Genomic DNA, 15,262 nt, shown 5'->3' on the forward strand with positions numbered 1-15,262 from the left:
TTTGAACATTCGAACTAATACTTTGAAATTTCAGTCATCGATGTGTACTTCGAGAGTTTAAAGGTAACAACTCGACATAAGGAAATTTAATTTTCAAAACAATAAATCTGAAACTTGGCATATCAAATGATTTTTTCAACTCAAACATGTAAAACTGGCATTGCCAGTATACGACATTGCAGTTTCAACCATTGCTATTTAATTCAATCGTTAATATTTTAAAACTACATATAGAAAACTGGAACCTTCAACTACCTCTGTTTAATACCACAGAAAAGACTGAGAAACTCAACATGTGAAACATAACTTTCAAAACGACGACTTCGATTCAGCGAGTGAAAATGGAATTACGGATATGTGAGATTGACAGGTCAGTTCTTTCTTTCTCATTAGACTACATTTTGTCCACAATGGTACCTCATACCACATCCTAGATTTACAGACAACTTGTTCGCACAGTTATCTCCTGCAATGGATTGCAGTATAAATTAAGTCAGGGTTACATAACCGCTGTACATTTTTGACACACCCAGAACAGTTGCAAGCAAGCTGACGGAGATATCAAAATGTTAGCAATATGGTTGGCAGTGATCATTGTTACTTTGTATGTTATCTACTCATACATTACTAGGGAGAAATGTATTGTCCCAGGTCCTACGAAATGGCCTGTTTTTGGATGCTTCTTTCAAATTGAATCCAGTCGTCTCCACTTCACCTTTGACCGATGGGCTAAGAAATATGGACCAATAATGTTATGCAAGATGGTCGCTACAAGCGTGTTTGTGATCAGCTGTCCTCGCTTGATCAAGAAAGCCTTTGCGGGAAAGGGTTTCTCCGATATCCTGAATGACCGACCGGACACATTCTTTGCAAAATACATCATGGATGATTCAAAGGGAGTAATATTTGGTGAGTGCCTTTCTCTCCTCATCCTCCTTAATCTCTTTCATGTTTCTCGTCCCCGCCTTCGTGTTTTCGACGAACGTTTTAATGATTTGCTAAAACTCTGTATATATTCATCCTCATCTTCATCCTCATCCTCCTCATCCTCATCCTCATCTTCATCCTCATCGTCATCCTCATCGTCATCTTCATTCTCATCTTCATCTTCATCCTCATCATCTTACACCGGCCTCCATAAACACACAGTAATGGACAGTAGTGGAGATGAAAATGTATACTTATACCCTTACGTTACTCCTGTTTCATAATTTCTTCTGCTCTTCACTTCTTTATCTTTTCTTTCTTACATTTTTGTAGTGTTTTCTGTCTTGAGGCTTTTACCTATACCTCAATCTAGCTTTTTAAAGCCTTTATACAGAGAAGATTACTTATGTAGAAAATGGAACTGTAAGACCAGTTGACGAGTACACAATTTCTAATCCAAGTTACTTTGCATTTGGTAATCATTCTTGCTCGTATAGATTTCCAACAGAAAATGGCCATCATTTTTTTAAATGCAGAATATTTAATGAAGCAATAAATGAACTTTATGGCAGATAATCAGTAATAAATACTGATTTTAATAAAATTGAATTTAGCAGTGAACTTTATACTGTACCAAACATACCCCAAAACAAAACATTTTGCTACAAAAGAAATGCAGAAATTATTTATCATTAACTGAAAAAGAGTCAGAAACGTATGTTTATCTTTTGTTCAGTCACGATTGTGATTTAAAATTGTACATTCCAGACCACCCCTCTGATTAATCCTTCTTTTATCCCTCTCGCTTAATTCTATGTATGTATGTATGTATGTATGTATGTATGTATGTATGTATGTATGTAAACTGTCCCGATTCTTTCCAGACCTCGTGCTTGTATGTTCATTAATTATGTCTATAATGGAGAAAAACTTATAAGTTGAAAAACATATGTCCAGTCTTTTTGCTCTGTATACTCATTTGATCTTCTTGGCAATAAAATATGTAGAATAAAACAAAACATATATGTTGTCACTTGTGAATGGTATTTACTAATCTACCTTAGCAAATAATAACATGGAGTTGCATAGCTATGGAACTTAACATGTTTATCATCGTATTTCTGTCTCCATTTAAGAGATTCAATTTTACAACATTTTCATCAAAAATAGTTAGCTGATTTCTATTTTAGGACTAATGGCTGAAACGTTTTAATTGCACAACAAGCCAAAACTAGTAGAATATACTTTCATCAAATGCTGCATTCACACCTGTCGCACGTGTTTTTGATGTCCAATTTAACTGCACTTAGAATCCAGTACGTTGAGTAGGCAGTGTCATGTATGACAAAACATAATTATCATTTAACGACATACTTTGAGATGTAACGGTCAAAGAACACTAATATAATTGAATAGATGTAGGAAGAATATTGTTTGTTACAAACTTGAATTGAGATCAAACAATAGTGTTTCTTTCCCTAATATTTAAACATAATGAAGAAAAATGTAACTACAAACTACAGGACTAAAACTGAAAGAATCGTGCTAAGCAGCAAAGAGGGTGAACATACCACTTTTTAGACAAGTCCGTTCACGAAAATAACGTTTCCTACGAAAATTAATGAATACAAGGTCAATAACGCCAAACCGAAGCCTCAAACCAAAACCGAGAGTTTCTCTAATTGGGTTAGTTTATTGTATTATTTTATTAATGTCGTTCGTGCTTTTCAAAATTTGTATATGTTTTGTTTACCTACCCGACACTCATTTGTGGTCGCACCCTCCCTGCTGCTGTTTAGATAATGAATTTATATTAAAAACTATTATAATGCCTCTTAATCCCGAACGTGAATCAGGAAATGAATTTTTAAAAAATGTATAGATGAAGCTACAGAAAATCTTATAAATGAAATAATTCGACGTGACAAAACTGATTTTAAATCAGAGTTAGATAGAACTAATCGGCTTATAAAGATATTTTAAAAAATGAAAAACTAATGTATTTTCTTAACAAAATATTGTATTAAGACCTAACGATTTCGCGATCGAGGATCATGCACATTTTTTGTGATAAATCCGTGTGGAATAGCTTGTGCTTTTGAAAAGAAGGTTTTGAACTGAATCATACCCATATCTCCTGAAAACCAGGTTTGATGAATAGTTCGCAAAGTATGTGTATCGACTCCATTAAACAAAATTAAAATATTACAGTTAACTCTGACCACTTTATATATTTGTAAATATCGCTAAGTAGCATAGATAATATCGGTGTGTTTATATCTGCCTCGAGAAAATATTCTAGCTGGATTTGACATTTTGTCTATCATCACATCATCATACACTTCTACACTATTACTAAATCCATCAAGATTATCTACAGATGGGGCTTCATCAATATCGGTGATAAAATAATATCCTTGTCGTCCTCCTCCAACAATTTTGCATTTTCATTTTAATCTCTAAGCACCCCGTAGCATCTCTGATCATCTACGGATGGTGCAACTAAATATAACTTATCCCATTTGAGCCATCTCATTATCAGATTGAGTAATAATCGCGTCTTACCAGGCCCATGTGGACCTATGATAATATATCTGATAGAATTTGATAGCGATGGACGATGTTTTACTGGCTCTTGATTTATGTTATGTTCGATGTAGAGCATCCAACCCACAAGTGGATTAACAACAATAATAATAACAACAACAAAAACATGCACTTACTGGTAAATGTGTAAAATGTGGTACAAATAAATATAAATTTACTTCTAATAATAAAATCGGTGGTGGTATCGTACTTCATTAATAAAATTACCAGGAGCTCTATGGGTTAAATACCCAAGAGAAAAACATCTTGGATATAATTATTGCGGTCCTGGAACTCGCGTTGATATCCGACTTGATAAACAATCAACCAAGACCTGGATAGTATCCAATATATGCGATTAATCAGGCATGTCATGTTCATGAAGTAGTGTATTAAAAAAAGATTTACAGCAACGACATATTTGCAAATGTGAAGTTAATTCACTCGTCAGATTGCATAAAAAATAAATTCCTTAGAGAAAATCTTGCTGGCTTTCAAGTAAAATCTGCGATGAAAAGTAAGCTAGCATTAGGTGCCGGTAATTAATCAACCAATTATTAAAATAATGAAATCAATTTATTATAGCCCACAAAATATTGGAAAGGTAGAGCAGCGATCAGTAAACTAGCTGATGCAGCAAATGTCTCACGGTCTGTTGCTGCAGATTGGTTAGCACGACAGGCAATATGGGAAATTTACCTACCACCAACTAAACAAATTCAGTATGCACACTTTGATGTCAGCAGCCCCGATGACGTTCGTGAAGCAGATATTCTATTTTTACCACACGATACTTTTAAAATTGGTCGGCGTCAATCACGTATATGCAAATATGCGTTGACTGTCGTTGATGTTGCAAGTAGATATCAAGAAGCAGAACCACTATCAACTAAAACAGTATCTGAAGTTGTATCTGCTTTTGAACGAACTTACCAACGAGAACCCTTGCGATGGCCACAGTTTATATATTTTGATCCTGGCTTGGAGTTTCTTGGTGTAGTATTATCTGTGATAAAAAACACAACGTCAAAATCAGACAAGGACATACCACAATTCATCGTCATCAGGCAATTGTTGAACGATTTAACACTTGCTGATTGGTTATTTACATATCAGTATGCGAAGGAGATAATTCAGAAAGATATAAGAGCTCGTGAGTGGGTTGCAAGACTACCAAGTGTGATAGCTATGTTAAATAAAGAAATTACTCGTGCAATTTCTATGAAACCCATTAATGCAATTACAAAAACATATACCAATACAACGATATGATTCCTTTTCAAAGCAACCAGTACTAGGCAATGTGACTGTCAGATATTTATATGAACCTGGTGAACTTTGAAGATGGTAAAAAAAAGAGCGATTGATCCTATTTGGAGTATTAATATGCATACGATTTTCGGCATGGTAAGATCCACGGTACACCTGCAATCTACAGACTAGAATCAACTCGTTCTCAGCGTGGATTTGTACGCAAACAATTACAAGTAATTTGAAGACACACAATTGCCACCGCATTCACGTTTGTAAACTAGCATCTCGAAGTCGAATATATTCAAGACAGGTCTACATTTTCGCGTGTGACCAAAATTAATATTGATGCTATCTACGGTAAATTGTCTTGTATTATTATTTGAATACTGACACAACATTACTGTGTTACAGCTTGCACAATGATTATTGTAGCTGTTGTTTCAGAGTTATGATAAATTCAACATCTTTTCGATTAATCGTTAATTATAAAATCTAACTCAATATCATCTATAATCAATCTTGCACAATCTCCTTTATGATCATATGGTCCTCCTTGGGTAAATTTACCAATTATACTTCTGCCAAGATCTTTTGTTTCTTTATTTTCAAAATCAGCTAAATCAGGATTTTCATCATTAGAAATTTTTTTTGCTGTGGTAACCAAACTTGTTTTTGCTGATTAGATGATATATTTGCTTCATTTACAGCCAACATACTTTTACATCAAGCATATATAGTAACAAAAAAAAACAATTATGGTACACACATTTGTTCTAAAGCATGCCTACCAAATAGGCATAACAAATCGGATGGAGATTTCAGCAAAACCAAACTTTTCGATACTAGCGAATCCAGTTAAATCAAAATCTGTTAATGGTCTGTTTATCGCAAATATTGTCATTTTATTTGTTGAATGTCCAAATCTGTCAGAATATTTAGAACATTCTCCCATTCCAAGAAAACAAGAAAGCTATATTAACCGTAATAATAATATCCTCATTAAAATCGTATTTAGTATTCCATACTCCACCGTTTCCTTATTCGACACAACTGAAATGGAAATCTCCAAGAAATTCTGATCGTGTAGGTCTCCACGAAATTTTCTTCTGAGCAAAATGAGCAGCAACAAAAGAACTGTAAAAGTAGTAGTTATTAATTGTTCAATATCGCCACTGGTATATTTCTGCGCATTTTTATTGTTTCTTCGTGGAGATATTCTGTACGATAAATATCTCCATTAGGTGGTAAAAATCGATCACAAAGTCCCTTTTTGGTACATCTAAACAGATACAGGATCGTTTTTACTAATATCTCTGATAACATCAAAAATATACCCATTTCATCGTTATAAAATTTAACACTTCGATGTCGTGGAAATATTGTTCCTGCAGATGTCCACGCATGCGAATTATGATCAATAATTTCAATCGGAGCTACTTTCGATTTATTTTTCGATTCGCATAAAATCTCTCCTGTTATTGTTTTTACTTTAATTGGGAATTTTAATTTCTTTTTTAATTCAGCAACATTATTTATTGTAGTTCCTTTATCCTTGACTGATTCAGCCCATTTCTTGATTTTTTCACGTCGTAGATCTGTTAGTTTATTTCCACGTATCGCGTTTGTAAAATGTTCCTTTACTAGTTCGGCTACACAATTTATTTTCGAAAATTTCACTGGTTTGAGATCATGAACACTGGGTTTATCATTCAGCGAATATATTGCATAAATAACTGCGGTCACATGATACGCTCTTTCATGCTACGGTTTGTCAATACCAGTAAATATTCCTGGTTTGGAATGTTTATTTAACGTAAAGTAGTTCCAGTGTAAAGACGGACAAAGTCATGTTTGCCACAGATAATCCAAGTATCTTCTACTTTCACAATAAACTTTACTCCAAAAAGATATGTTCGATCATCGAAATAATTATTAATTGTTGCCGCTCGTTCATTGTTCATTGTAGCATCAATAACATCTTTATTGTTAATGATTCTGAATGTTGATCACACATGAAATGTGCCATCTCTGCTAAATTCTTTCTTGGCGTCACGAACACTTTTAATCAGAGTTTCCGTCGGATCAACCAAAGCTCGCCTCCGCAAGTCAGTGGTTCTTTTATCAAGTTTGAATCTAGATTTAGAAGGTTCAATTGCACATATTCTATATATATAGATTCAAAAAAAAAATTAAATGCAGATGGCTAATGCAAGGTTCTACAAGTTGTTGTTGTTGTGGGGTTCAACGCCACTTTTCAGCACACGATAGGCCATACAGGACGGCCAGTGTTAATGGTGGAGGAAGAACCCGGGAAAACCCTGAAAAGAACCACCGACCCTCGAGAAGCGGTTCTACAAGTCCCTGTAACAAAGCCTGCGTAAGCGAATTCTGTAGACTTCACTTACAAAGTGTACGAAGAGGGAGTTTTGGACTAAAACCGTGTTTGAAGTGTAGTGTTTGGGTTAGTGGACAAAATAGTTGTGTGTGTTTAATGTGCTGGTAAAGAATACAGAGAGCTGAAACTATATTATGATGAAAAAATAACACCGACAATAATGACAAGATTATAAAAAGTGGTGAAGGTTATCTCGCCAGATTTTCAAATAACTTTTAAGACGTATAATATTATATTAAATGAGCAAAATGAGTTTTTGAAAGATCCTATCATCAAGAAGTATGCTGCATCTCGAGATGGCATAATCAGACACTGTCGACTGAAAAACCAGTCGGTTTCAATAATAATACTTGCTGGCGGGGGGGGGGGGGGGAGAAAAATAATTTCTGTCATCAATTCATATGCGAGTGTTATCACAGAGTAATCGAAATGGACAAGTGATTGATCATATCAACTGCAGTAAACTCGATAATTCCTTTGATAATTTGCGAGCTATTACATAAAGCCAAAATAGCAAATTTGGAGTTACTGGGAGTGGTAAAATATTTGCAAATATGGTGGATAAGTCTGTAAATACTGAGGCTGGTGAAGAAAGAATATTTACATCGATAAATGCAGCTGGCAGAAATTTTCATATTCGCCCTCGTTCGCTGAAATATATCAGAGATAATATTACCAGATCATTGTTTTGGAACAAATATTAACAAAAAATTATATTTCAGCATCTCACGATTGTGTTAGATATAAACAAATGAAGGGACATAACTCTGTCAAGCTAAAACTCTCTCCGGTAGAATAATTAAGTAGTTATCCCGCTTGCTACTGCGCAATATAATTTATGTTTGTCGTCATTCAGTACTTAACATGTATGTGTCTAATTAGCTTTCAGTGGTTTAACGTAAATTTGTAATATTTAAAATTAGTATACGGGTATTTACACCTTTTAATTTATGCCCAAATAACTTTGTCATCGACAAAGTCAAGACAGAAAAACAATAAAATCACACGCAAATCGTTACACAGCTAAATTACTTTTAGATCTCTGGGTAAATAAGCTGCATACAGACCTACGTGTATCTTAACCTTGACAAAGTCCAGGCAGAAATATACGTGCCGATTATTTTATACACTGTGTTTGGAAAATGGAAATAAATCCACGCTGCAGTTTACAACATTTATGATTTACACGGTATAATAATAATCATTTGTCTGAATCCACCAGAGATAACTTCATAATAATTTCTGAATCATATATCAGTAACGTTGGTATGTACCGTAGTGCTAGCTTGGCTGATTTTCATGCTCGAGGTCTGGCGTGACTGACAAAATGTTGATTTTGGCGATATTTCGCGATTTTTAAAAAAGTGGGGGCTCCAGCCCCAAAGAAATTTTATGTACACCTCCTCACTACGTCGAACAACTTCGTGAGTGTGTTTTGCACTCTCCCCGGGTTTGATATTGTGTGTGTGTGCATAAAATTGAAATGCCTAGACAACCCTCTGAAGCTCTAAAATTTCGTTTCGTTTAGGGATTCGAAGGTGGGGGGGGGCTTGTCTATGCAAGAAATAGTGGAGCCTCCAAACATAAACAGTAGTGTGATGTGAGCACTCAATCTCACTGAATGGTACCCACACCAAAACATCAGAAAGAATGTCAGCCAAAAAGAAAAGCCTCGTGGGGTGCCAAGAAGACCATAATAAATATCTCACAAAAGGACCATATAAAAGGCACAAAGGCAAAGCAAATGAATGGATCCCAGGAAATGATAACCGTTCATCATGGCTACTGTTTATTTTTGTTATCATGTTTGATAATCTGAATTAATCTGGGTAATATATCCATCAATTTGATGAAATTAACCATTAATCGGAAATAATATTAATAACAATAAAATCATTGATCATAAAATTGTTAATGAAACTAATAATCTGATTTAGTGGCCATAAACTTCTTCATTATAATAAAAATAATGATATCCACTATTCCATGGATATTCTTTTCGATACTCTGAATCCTTGAAGAATATTTTCTTGTCCGTGAAGAATTCGTCGCGTTTTGGTTCTGATGATCCTTGATTATTAGGTGGAATTTCAGGCTATCCTAATACGGATTTAATCGATGAAGAATATTTTTCAACGATGTAATCTAGCGAATTTATTTATATCACAGCTGATAATTTTGGTTCGTGAATATTAATAGCTATTTTGGATTCTCTTCCTCTTGTAAAATATATTCTGCGCTGAAATTCATCGTTGATTTGTTCAATTTGATATTTGCCTGTGGGAATACCAACAACTTGCCAATCAAGAGTCCCATCTGTTTTATTTTTATTTGCAATTACCATTGAATTATTTGCTATTAATCCACCAAATGATTTGATATGATATTTGTGCAACTGTAATATACTCTTAATTGTCCTAGCAATATTTCGTTCACTGGAATCACAATTGGAACGTCGATGCTAAATTCAGGATTGGTTGAGCTTTCTGATTTCATCGTAGTTTTTGACGGAGTTGTATGAACGACAATCTGTTGCAGTAATTTGTTCGGATTGACATTATTATTATTATTATTATTATTATTATTATTATTATTATTATTATTATTATTATTATTTAAATACGGCGTAGATTCTATCACAGTCATTACTTCTTTGCAACTCTTAATCATCTCCGTGAACTTAATATCTATTTTTCCACCACTGAGGCTTGATGATGTCAACGAAGATAATTTGGGATATGCTAGCGTAGATGCGTGTACTTTTATCATATACTCATGCAATTTCGTACTTTTACATGCACATATTTTTTGCGATGATATTAAAAATAACGGCAATTGTTGTTGCAGCTGAAAGCACAAATTGTTACAATTGCTGGCGATATAATTGTTATTGTTGGTAATAATACGCCGGTTCCAGCGATAACAGAAGACGCAGAATACACAATTATGTCAACAACAACTACACGTCTGCGATATTTTTTTACTTTTTCTGTATAATCGTCAACAACATTTTTTAGTTTTGTTTGCCATTCATGTGCTTGATTGTGTCTAAAACGTTAGACGTTGATTGGAATGATCATTATATTTTAAGTAGGTGGGAATGGAACTACTAATTCAAGACACCAATAGTAAATCAAGAAGATTTTTTTTTCTTCGGGTTCCACTACAAATATTTCTATGTCGTTTTGCTCCAACATCAACAACATAGATCCAGAGAATCCAGTTAGTAGATAACGCCGTGGTATTATGGTGGATGTTGTAACTCCAAGTACTGAGAACCTGTATTTATCCGGTAACCTCAGCGAGATGTTGGATAAATTTACTGAGTGGTGACCATAATGCTTGTCCAGACGCTACTATAAATACTACACTGTTGGTAATTTTTTCTGTCCGAGAGCTTATTACCAATAAATGCCGGCTTTCCCAAAGAAAACATCAAATATTTCCATATATTCTTTTACGAGAATTCAAACATGTGTTTACGTGAGTAGTTTAATCAGATTTAAATGTGGTCATTTCATTATTAATTTGAAACTAACGCGTTCTTCATTGGAAGGTTCTTATTATCGATGTATTTCTTCCATCAAAACCAGTAATTTTATTATTTGACATATTGAAAGAACCAGTTATTGTAATACCGGATTTTTGTACTCGACTATGAATATTCTCTGATATCGTTGACATAGTAACATCAGGTTTAATTTTTCCATTACTATCAAACACAATTACACTAGTTTCAGTTACTCCGCTAATTCTAACGGTAATATTTTGCAATGAAAGATTACTCTTTTTTCCTTGCTTATCCTGAAATACAACCACTTCCTTTGGATCTATATTTGCAAGATTTAATAATTCAGATATTTCGTTACTAATCTGTTTACTCACATTTTCATGAGTTATTCCGTCAGTTTCTTTTGTTTGTTTTTGTTTAGAAGAATATCTTCCGTAAATGTTAACCATATATTTTAAGATCTGTTTAAAACGATGGTGGATGGTTATGCCGTCTACTTGTATACTCGTGCACGACTTTATGAGATCGTATTGTCGATGATGACACAGCGTCGATTACAGAAATAACGTCACGGCCACATATTGGCGGATCGGTTATTGTCTATGTTGGTAATGTTGAATACCAGACGGGAGTGTTTTAAAGATATGTGCTTTGCACTCTGAAGACATATTTTAAAAATTCTTTTGTTGGTGCTAATCCATACGAAGCAAAACAAATAATTTCACGTGGATCAATTGCGTATGTCACGTAATAAGTACCTTGACCAGAGCTTACATCGATTTTAATGATGCCTGTTTCAATATCGTTTGGTTGTTTTGGTAATTGGTGACGCATATAAACATCTCTGAAATGTTTTATATTTAATTTTTAGCAGCATTATGTAAATCAATAATGGACATAGGAAGAATCAGCGAAGTGTTCCTGGAAGTCTCAGAACTTTTCCGTACCTATGAGGGGTTTCTGGTAATCTTAGACCCTTTCCCTTATTTTTAGAAGTGTTTATTCCTTTTCCTGTTGCTTTCTGTAATGCTGACATTCCAGTATCAGTTCCAACAGCAACAAAATACAGCTCATTTTTTAACAGCTCTGTCTGCAGTGGCTGTTAACGCTGGTATAGCTGCAAGACCTGGGAATATACCATCCGTTTTAATTGCGTTTTTAATAGCATCCGCAGAAAGATTCAGTCTAACACCGGTTTTTGATTGTTTGGCGTCATTGAAATGCCTAAATTAACGTTCTGACAATGATTTGTTTTCAACCTCCTGTGATCTAATCTTTTTTTAGTGATCTTTTTATTGCACAGATTTTTGCTGATTTCGATTGTAGCTTTTCAATCTGACCAAAAGTCAGACTGACACTAACATGATGATATGACATTATAAATATCATGAACGATTTAATTACATGTTTTCCACTGAGGCATTAATAACTCTCATTCGTCCATCAATACCTTCAACTAACATTGTTTTGTCGGTAAGTATAACAGCAGTCGCTTTGTAAGTAACACCACCACCTGTGTTAACGCAAGCACGAAAGTGTATATCAACGACATATTGTCTAATTAAATCCGGGTATTCCAGCAAAAAGTAATAAATCGGATACAGTGTTGTAAAATCCAGCTGTGATATTTGTAGACCGGAATCAACATTTTGATCACGTGCCATGAATGTCATCAAACGACGAAATACACGTGCAACATAATTTTGATCAAAATTTAATAATACTTCTTCAGACGGTTCTTGATGTCGGTTTATTCTTATGGAAACTTCACTAACTCCAAGTTTCTCAAATATTATTGAACTATGTTCTTGTCTAATTTACTCGTACAGTATCTTGGAAAGCAAGAAATATATGTCGTGGTGCAGAAACATCTTGTTGTGATGCTATGTGCCATGCAAATAAACCATCAAGTACACTTTGAACGCTATCTGTAGTCATCGTCAACCATGCTAATAATAATTTACCACCTGAGTCCATAAAAGAGAGTAATTTTTGTTCTTAAGCAAGCGATGGAGTCATTACCAGCATCCACAACGAAAGTTTAAATAATATTACTTTGCCATCAGCAGCGCCACCCTCATGCCAGATATCATCATTATCATCAACTTTTCGCACAAGCATGATTGTAGGCTTGGCTCCAAAACTAGCATTTCTAACAATATCTACTAAATCCAAAAAAATGTGACAATGGAATTGAGCATGAAAATCTTCTACGAATACCTTTCAGCATTAATCGACGCGCTGTGAATCTAATCTTTTAATTTGGCTTGACGCTCTGTAATATCGAAAATCCAGCTCCGGGTCAGTCTATTGATATTAACTCTGTGTGCTGTATCAGCGACGACGTCTGTTACAAGTTCTCCTTCTACTTCAATAAATGCCTCAGCAGGTAAATAAATATCTAGTTGTATCTTGAACTTGTAATTCGATTCGTACACGCTGATTTGGCTATCGTGCTTCTTAAGAATGATACTGATAATCACGACCATATCAAACGCTGGATCGGATATATGCTTGATCATTTTATTAGATATATTATCGTCTAAAACGAAGACCAATTCCTGGTTTCAGACTTGCATTTATATTTTTTCTGCTTCGAAAGACAAATCTGCTAGTTTCTTATTTGCAACTTGATTTATTATTTTACTGACATTTGCAGGCATAACTTCAGTGCTGGGTAATTTTACTGGCTGGTGTTTTCGTCGCATTAATTGTGCTAGTCTATCATTGACTGCCGAAAACGTTTTACTAGCAACATCACCAACAGCACCAATACCTTTATCACGAACAACGTCAATAACTTTCATTCCCAATTGTTTTGCAATCGGTATTGCTTTCGGGGCTGTCCTTTTAAAAAGACCCTGAACAACATCACCGAGTCCATCTCTGTAGGTAACTTTATATGTTGGTAATTGTGAATTTATCACCCTGACCATTACAGGTCCTCGTTGAGCATTATGTACGATCATCTTATTTTATTGTCACTGACCTAATTGTATACTCTCAATCACTGAAATAATCATCAACGACTTCATCAATGAGAGATCGATAAACAGAAATGTCCATGCTACCGCTTGTAAATAAATGTTGACAAATATCAGCTGCTTCTTTAATGATTTTTCGGGAATTATTACAAGCTGGTTGTCCGCCAATCACAATTTCTAGTCGTTCAACATCTGCAAGGACGTTATTTGGGCATGGGGTAATGCAAACAATTCCTCAAGTAACAGGACCACTTCCGGCTGTTTCTTCGTCCTCACTTGTTGTTATATCCGCTTTTTCTTAATTGGTGAAGAATGTAATTTCTTCAATAGTTTCTTAGTTTCTTTTTAGCTTTTGCTTTCTCAAGTTGATGCTTTATTCTTCTTCTTTTTGTCTCCTTTCCTGAATTACCTATTCAGTATACTCATATACGTTCTGGTTAAAGATGACAAATTTATTAATATCTTCCAATCAGATTTTTTATAGAGATTTAACATATTCGGATTTTACATACTTATCTCTATATCAATACGCGGCAATATTAAATACTTTGTCTAGGTCTTTGATATCGGCAATATAGTCGTACATTTATCTGTAATGTTAGTCCTAAATCTTGGCAGAGGTTGTGGCTCATCTTCAGGTTGTGGTTGAAGAGGTCGCTGGGGTGGTTGAGGAGGTTGCTGGGGTGGCTGATGAACTGCTTGAAGACCACCAGCAGTATCAATAGTTAATGTTTCAAGAGTTTTTGAGTCGCCTCAGTTGCTGTAACAATTTTCTTTGTTGGTTCGACAATTGGTTTAAATAATTGTTCTGAACCCTTTGCAAATTCTACATGAGACTTCAGACGCGCTTGTAATTTTCATTTGACAGAATCACGGACAGGGAGATATTCGTTAACTGTCTCTGATCGCTCTTGAGGTAATCTAGCTACGCGATATTCCACTATTGATATAATAATGATTTATTTACCCCACATCCACACAGCAGCAGGGAGGGTGCGACCACAAATGAGTTTTGGATGGGTAAACAAAACATACAAATTTTGAAAAACACGAACGACAAAGATAAGGTAAGACAAAAACTCTAACCCAATTAAAGAAACTCTCCGTTTTGGATAGAGGCTCCGATTTGACGTTATTGACCTTATAATTTTCATTTTTCGTAGGAAACTTTATTTGCGTGAACGGACTTGTCTAAAAAGTGATATGTTCACCCACCTGGTTCTTGCTGCAAATGCAAGGTGGCGTACTGCAGAGAGCATACAGAGTTGGAGAAATATTTAAAAACAAGAAGAGCTGAAACAACAGAAGGCTCGTTCCTGGAATGCGCGTATAAAATGGGTACCTAAGAAACAGATTATCAGGAATCTGATTGGCAAGAAGACCTTCAGTGGTATCAAAACTGAAAGCTATTATATGGGTAAACAAAGACTTTACTAAATTAACTGACGGGCTAAATAGAAAGGGAAAACGGGCTATATTTTAAGACCACTGGGAAACTAGCCAGTAATCCCGTAGGGAGAAAAGGTTATTGGAGGGGAAACAAGTAGTGGTAAAAGAAGTATCACCAATTTTATGGAAAATGAAAAAAGAGACTGGAGAACCACA

General features: G+C 34.9%; 1 protein-coding gene across 1 annotated transcript in view; it reads left to right on the top strand.

The window, feature by feature from the left end:
- The first annotated feature begins 501 nt into the window (after nt 1-501).
- Nucleotides 502-15,262, top strand: part of LOC149777737 (steroid 17-alpha-hydroxylase/17,20 lyase-like) — a 32,903-nt gene continuing 18,142 nt past the window's right edge. The window contains exon 1 of the mRNA XM_089938784.1: nt 502-909. Coding sequence (XP_089794910.1) covers nt 567-909 — 343 coding nt within the window. The 5' untranslated portion in view covers nt 502-566. The remainder of the gene's footprint in view (nt 910-15,262) is intronic.

The sequence above is a fragment of the Sinohyriopsis cumingii genome, chromosome 17 (assembly GCF_028554795.1).
Source record: "Sinohyriopsis cumingii isolate HCF-2022 chromosome 17, ASM2855479v2, whole genome shotgun sequence".
Lineage (NCBI taxonomy): Eukaryota > Metazoa > Mollusca > Bivalvia > Unionida > Unionidae > Sinohyriopsis > Sinohyriopsis cumingii.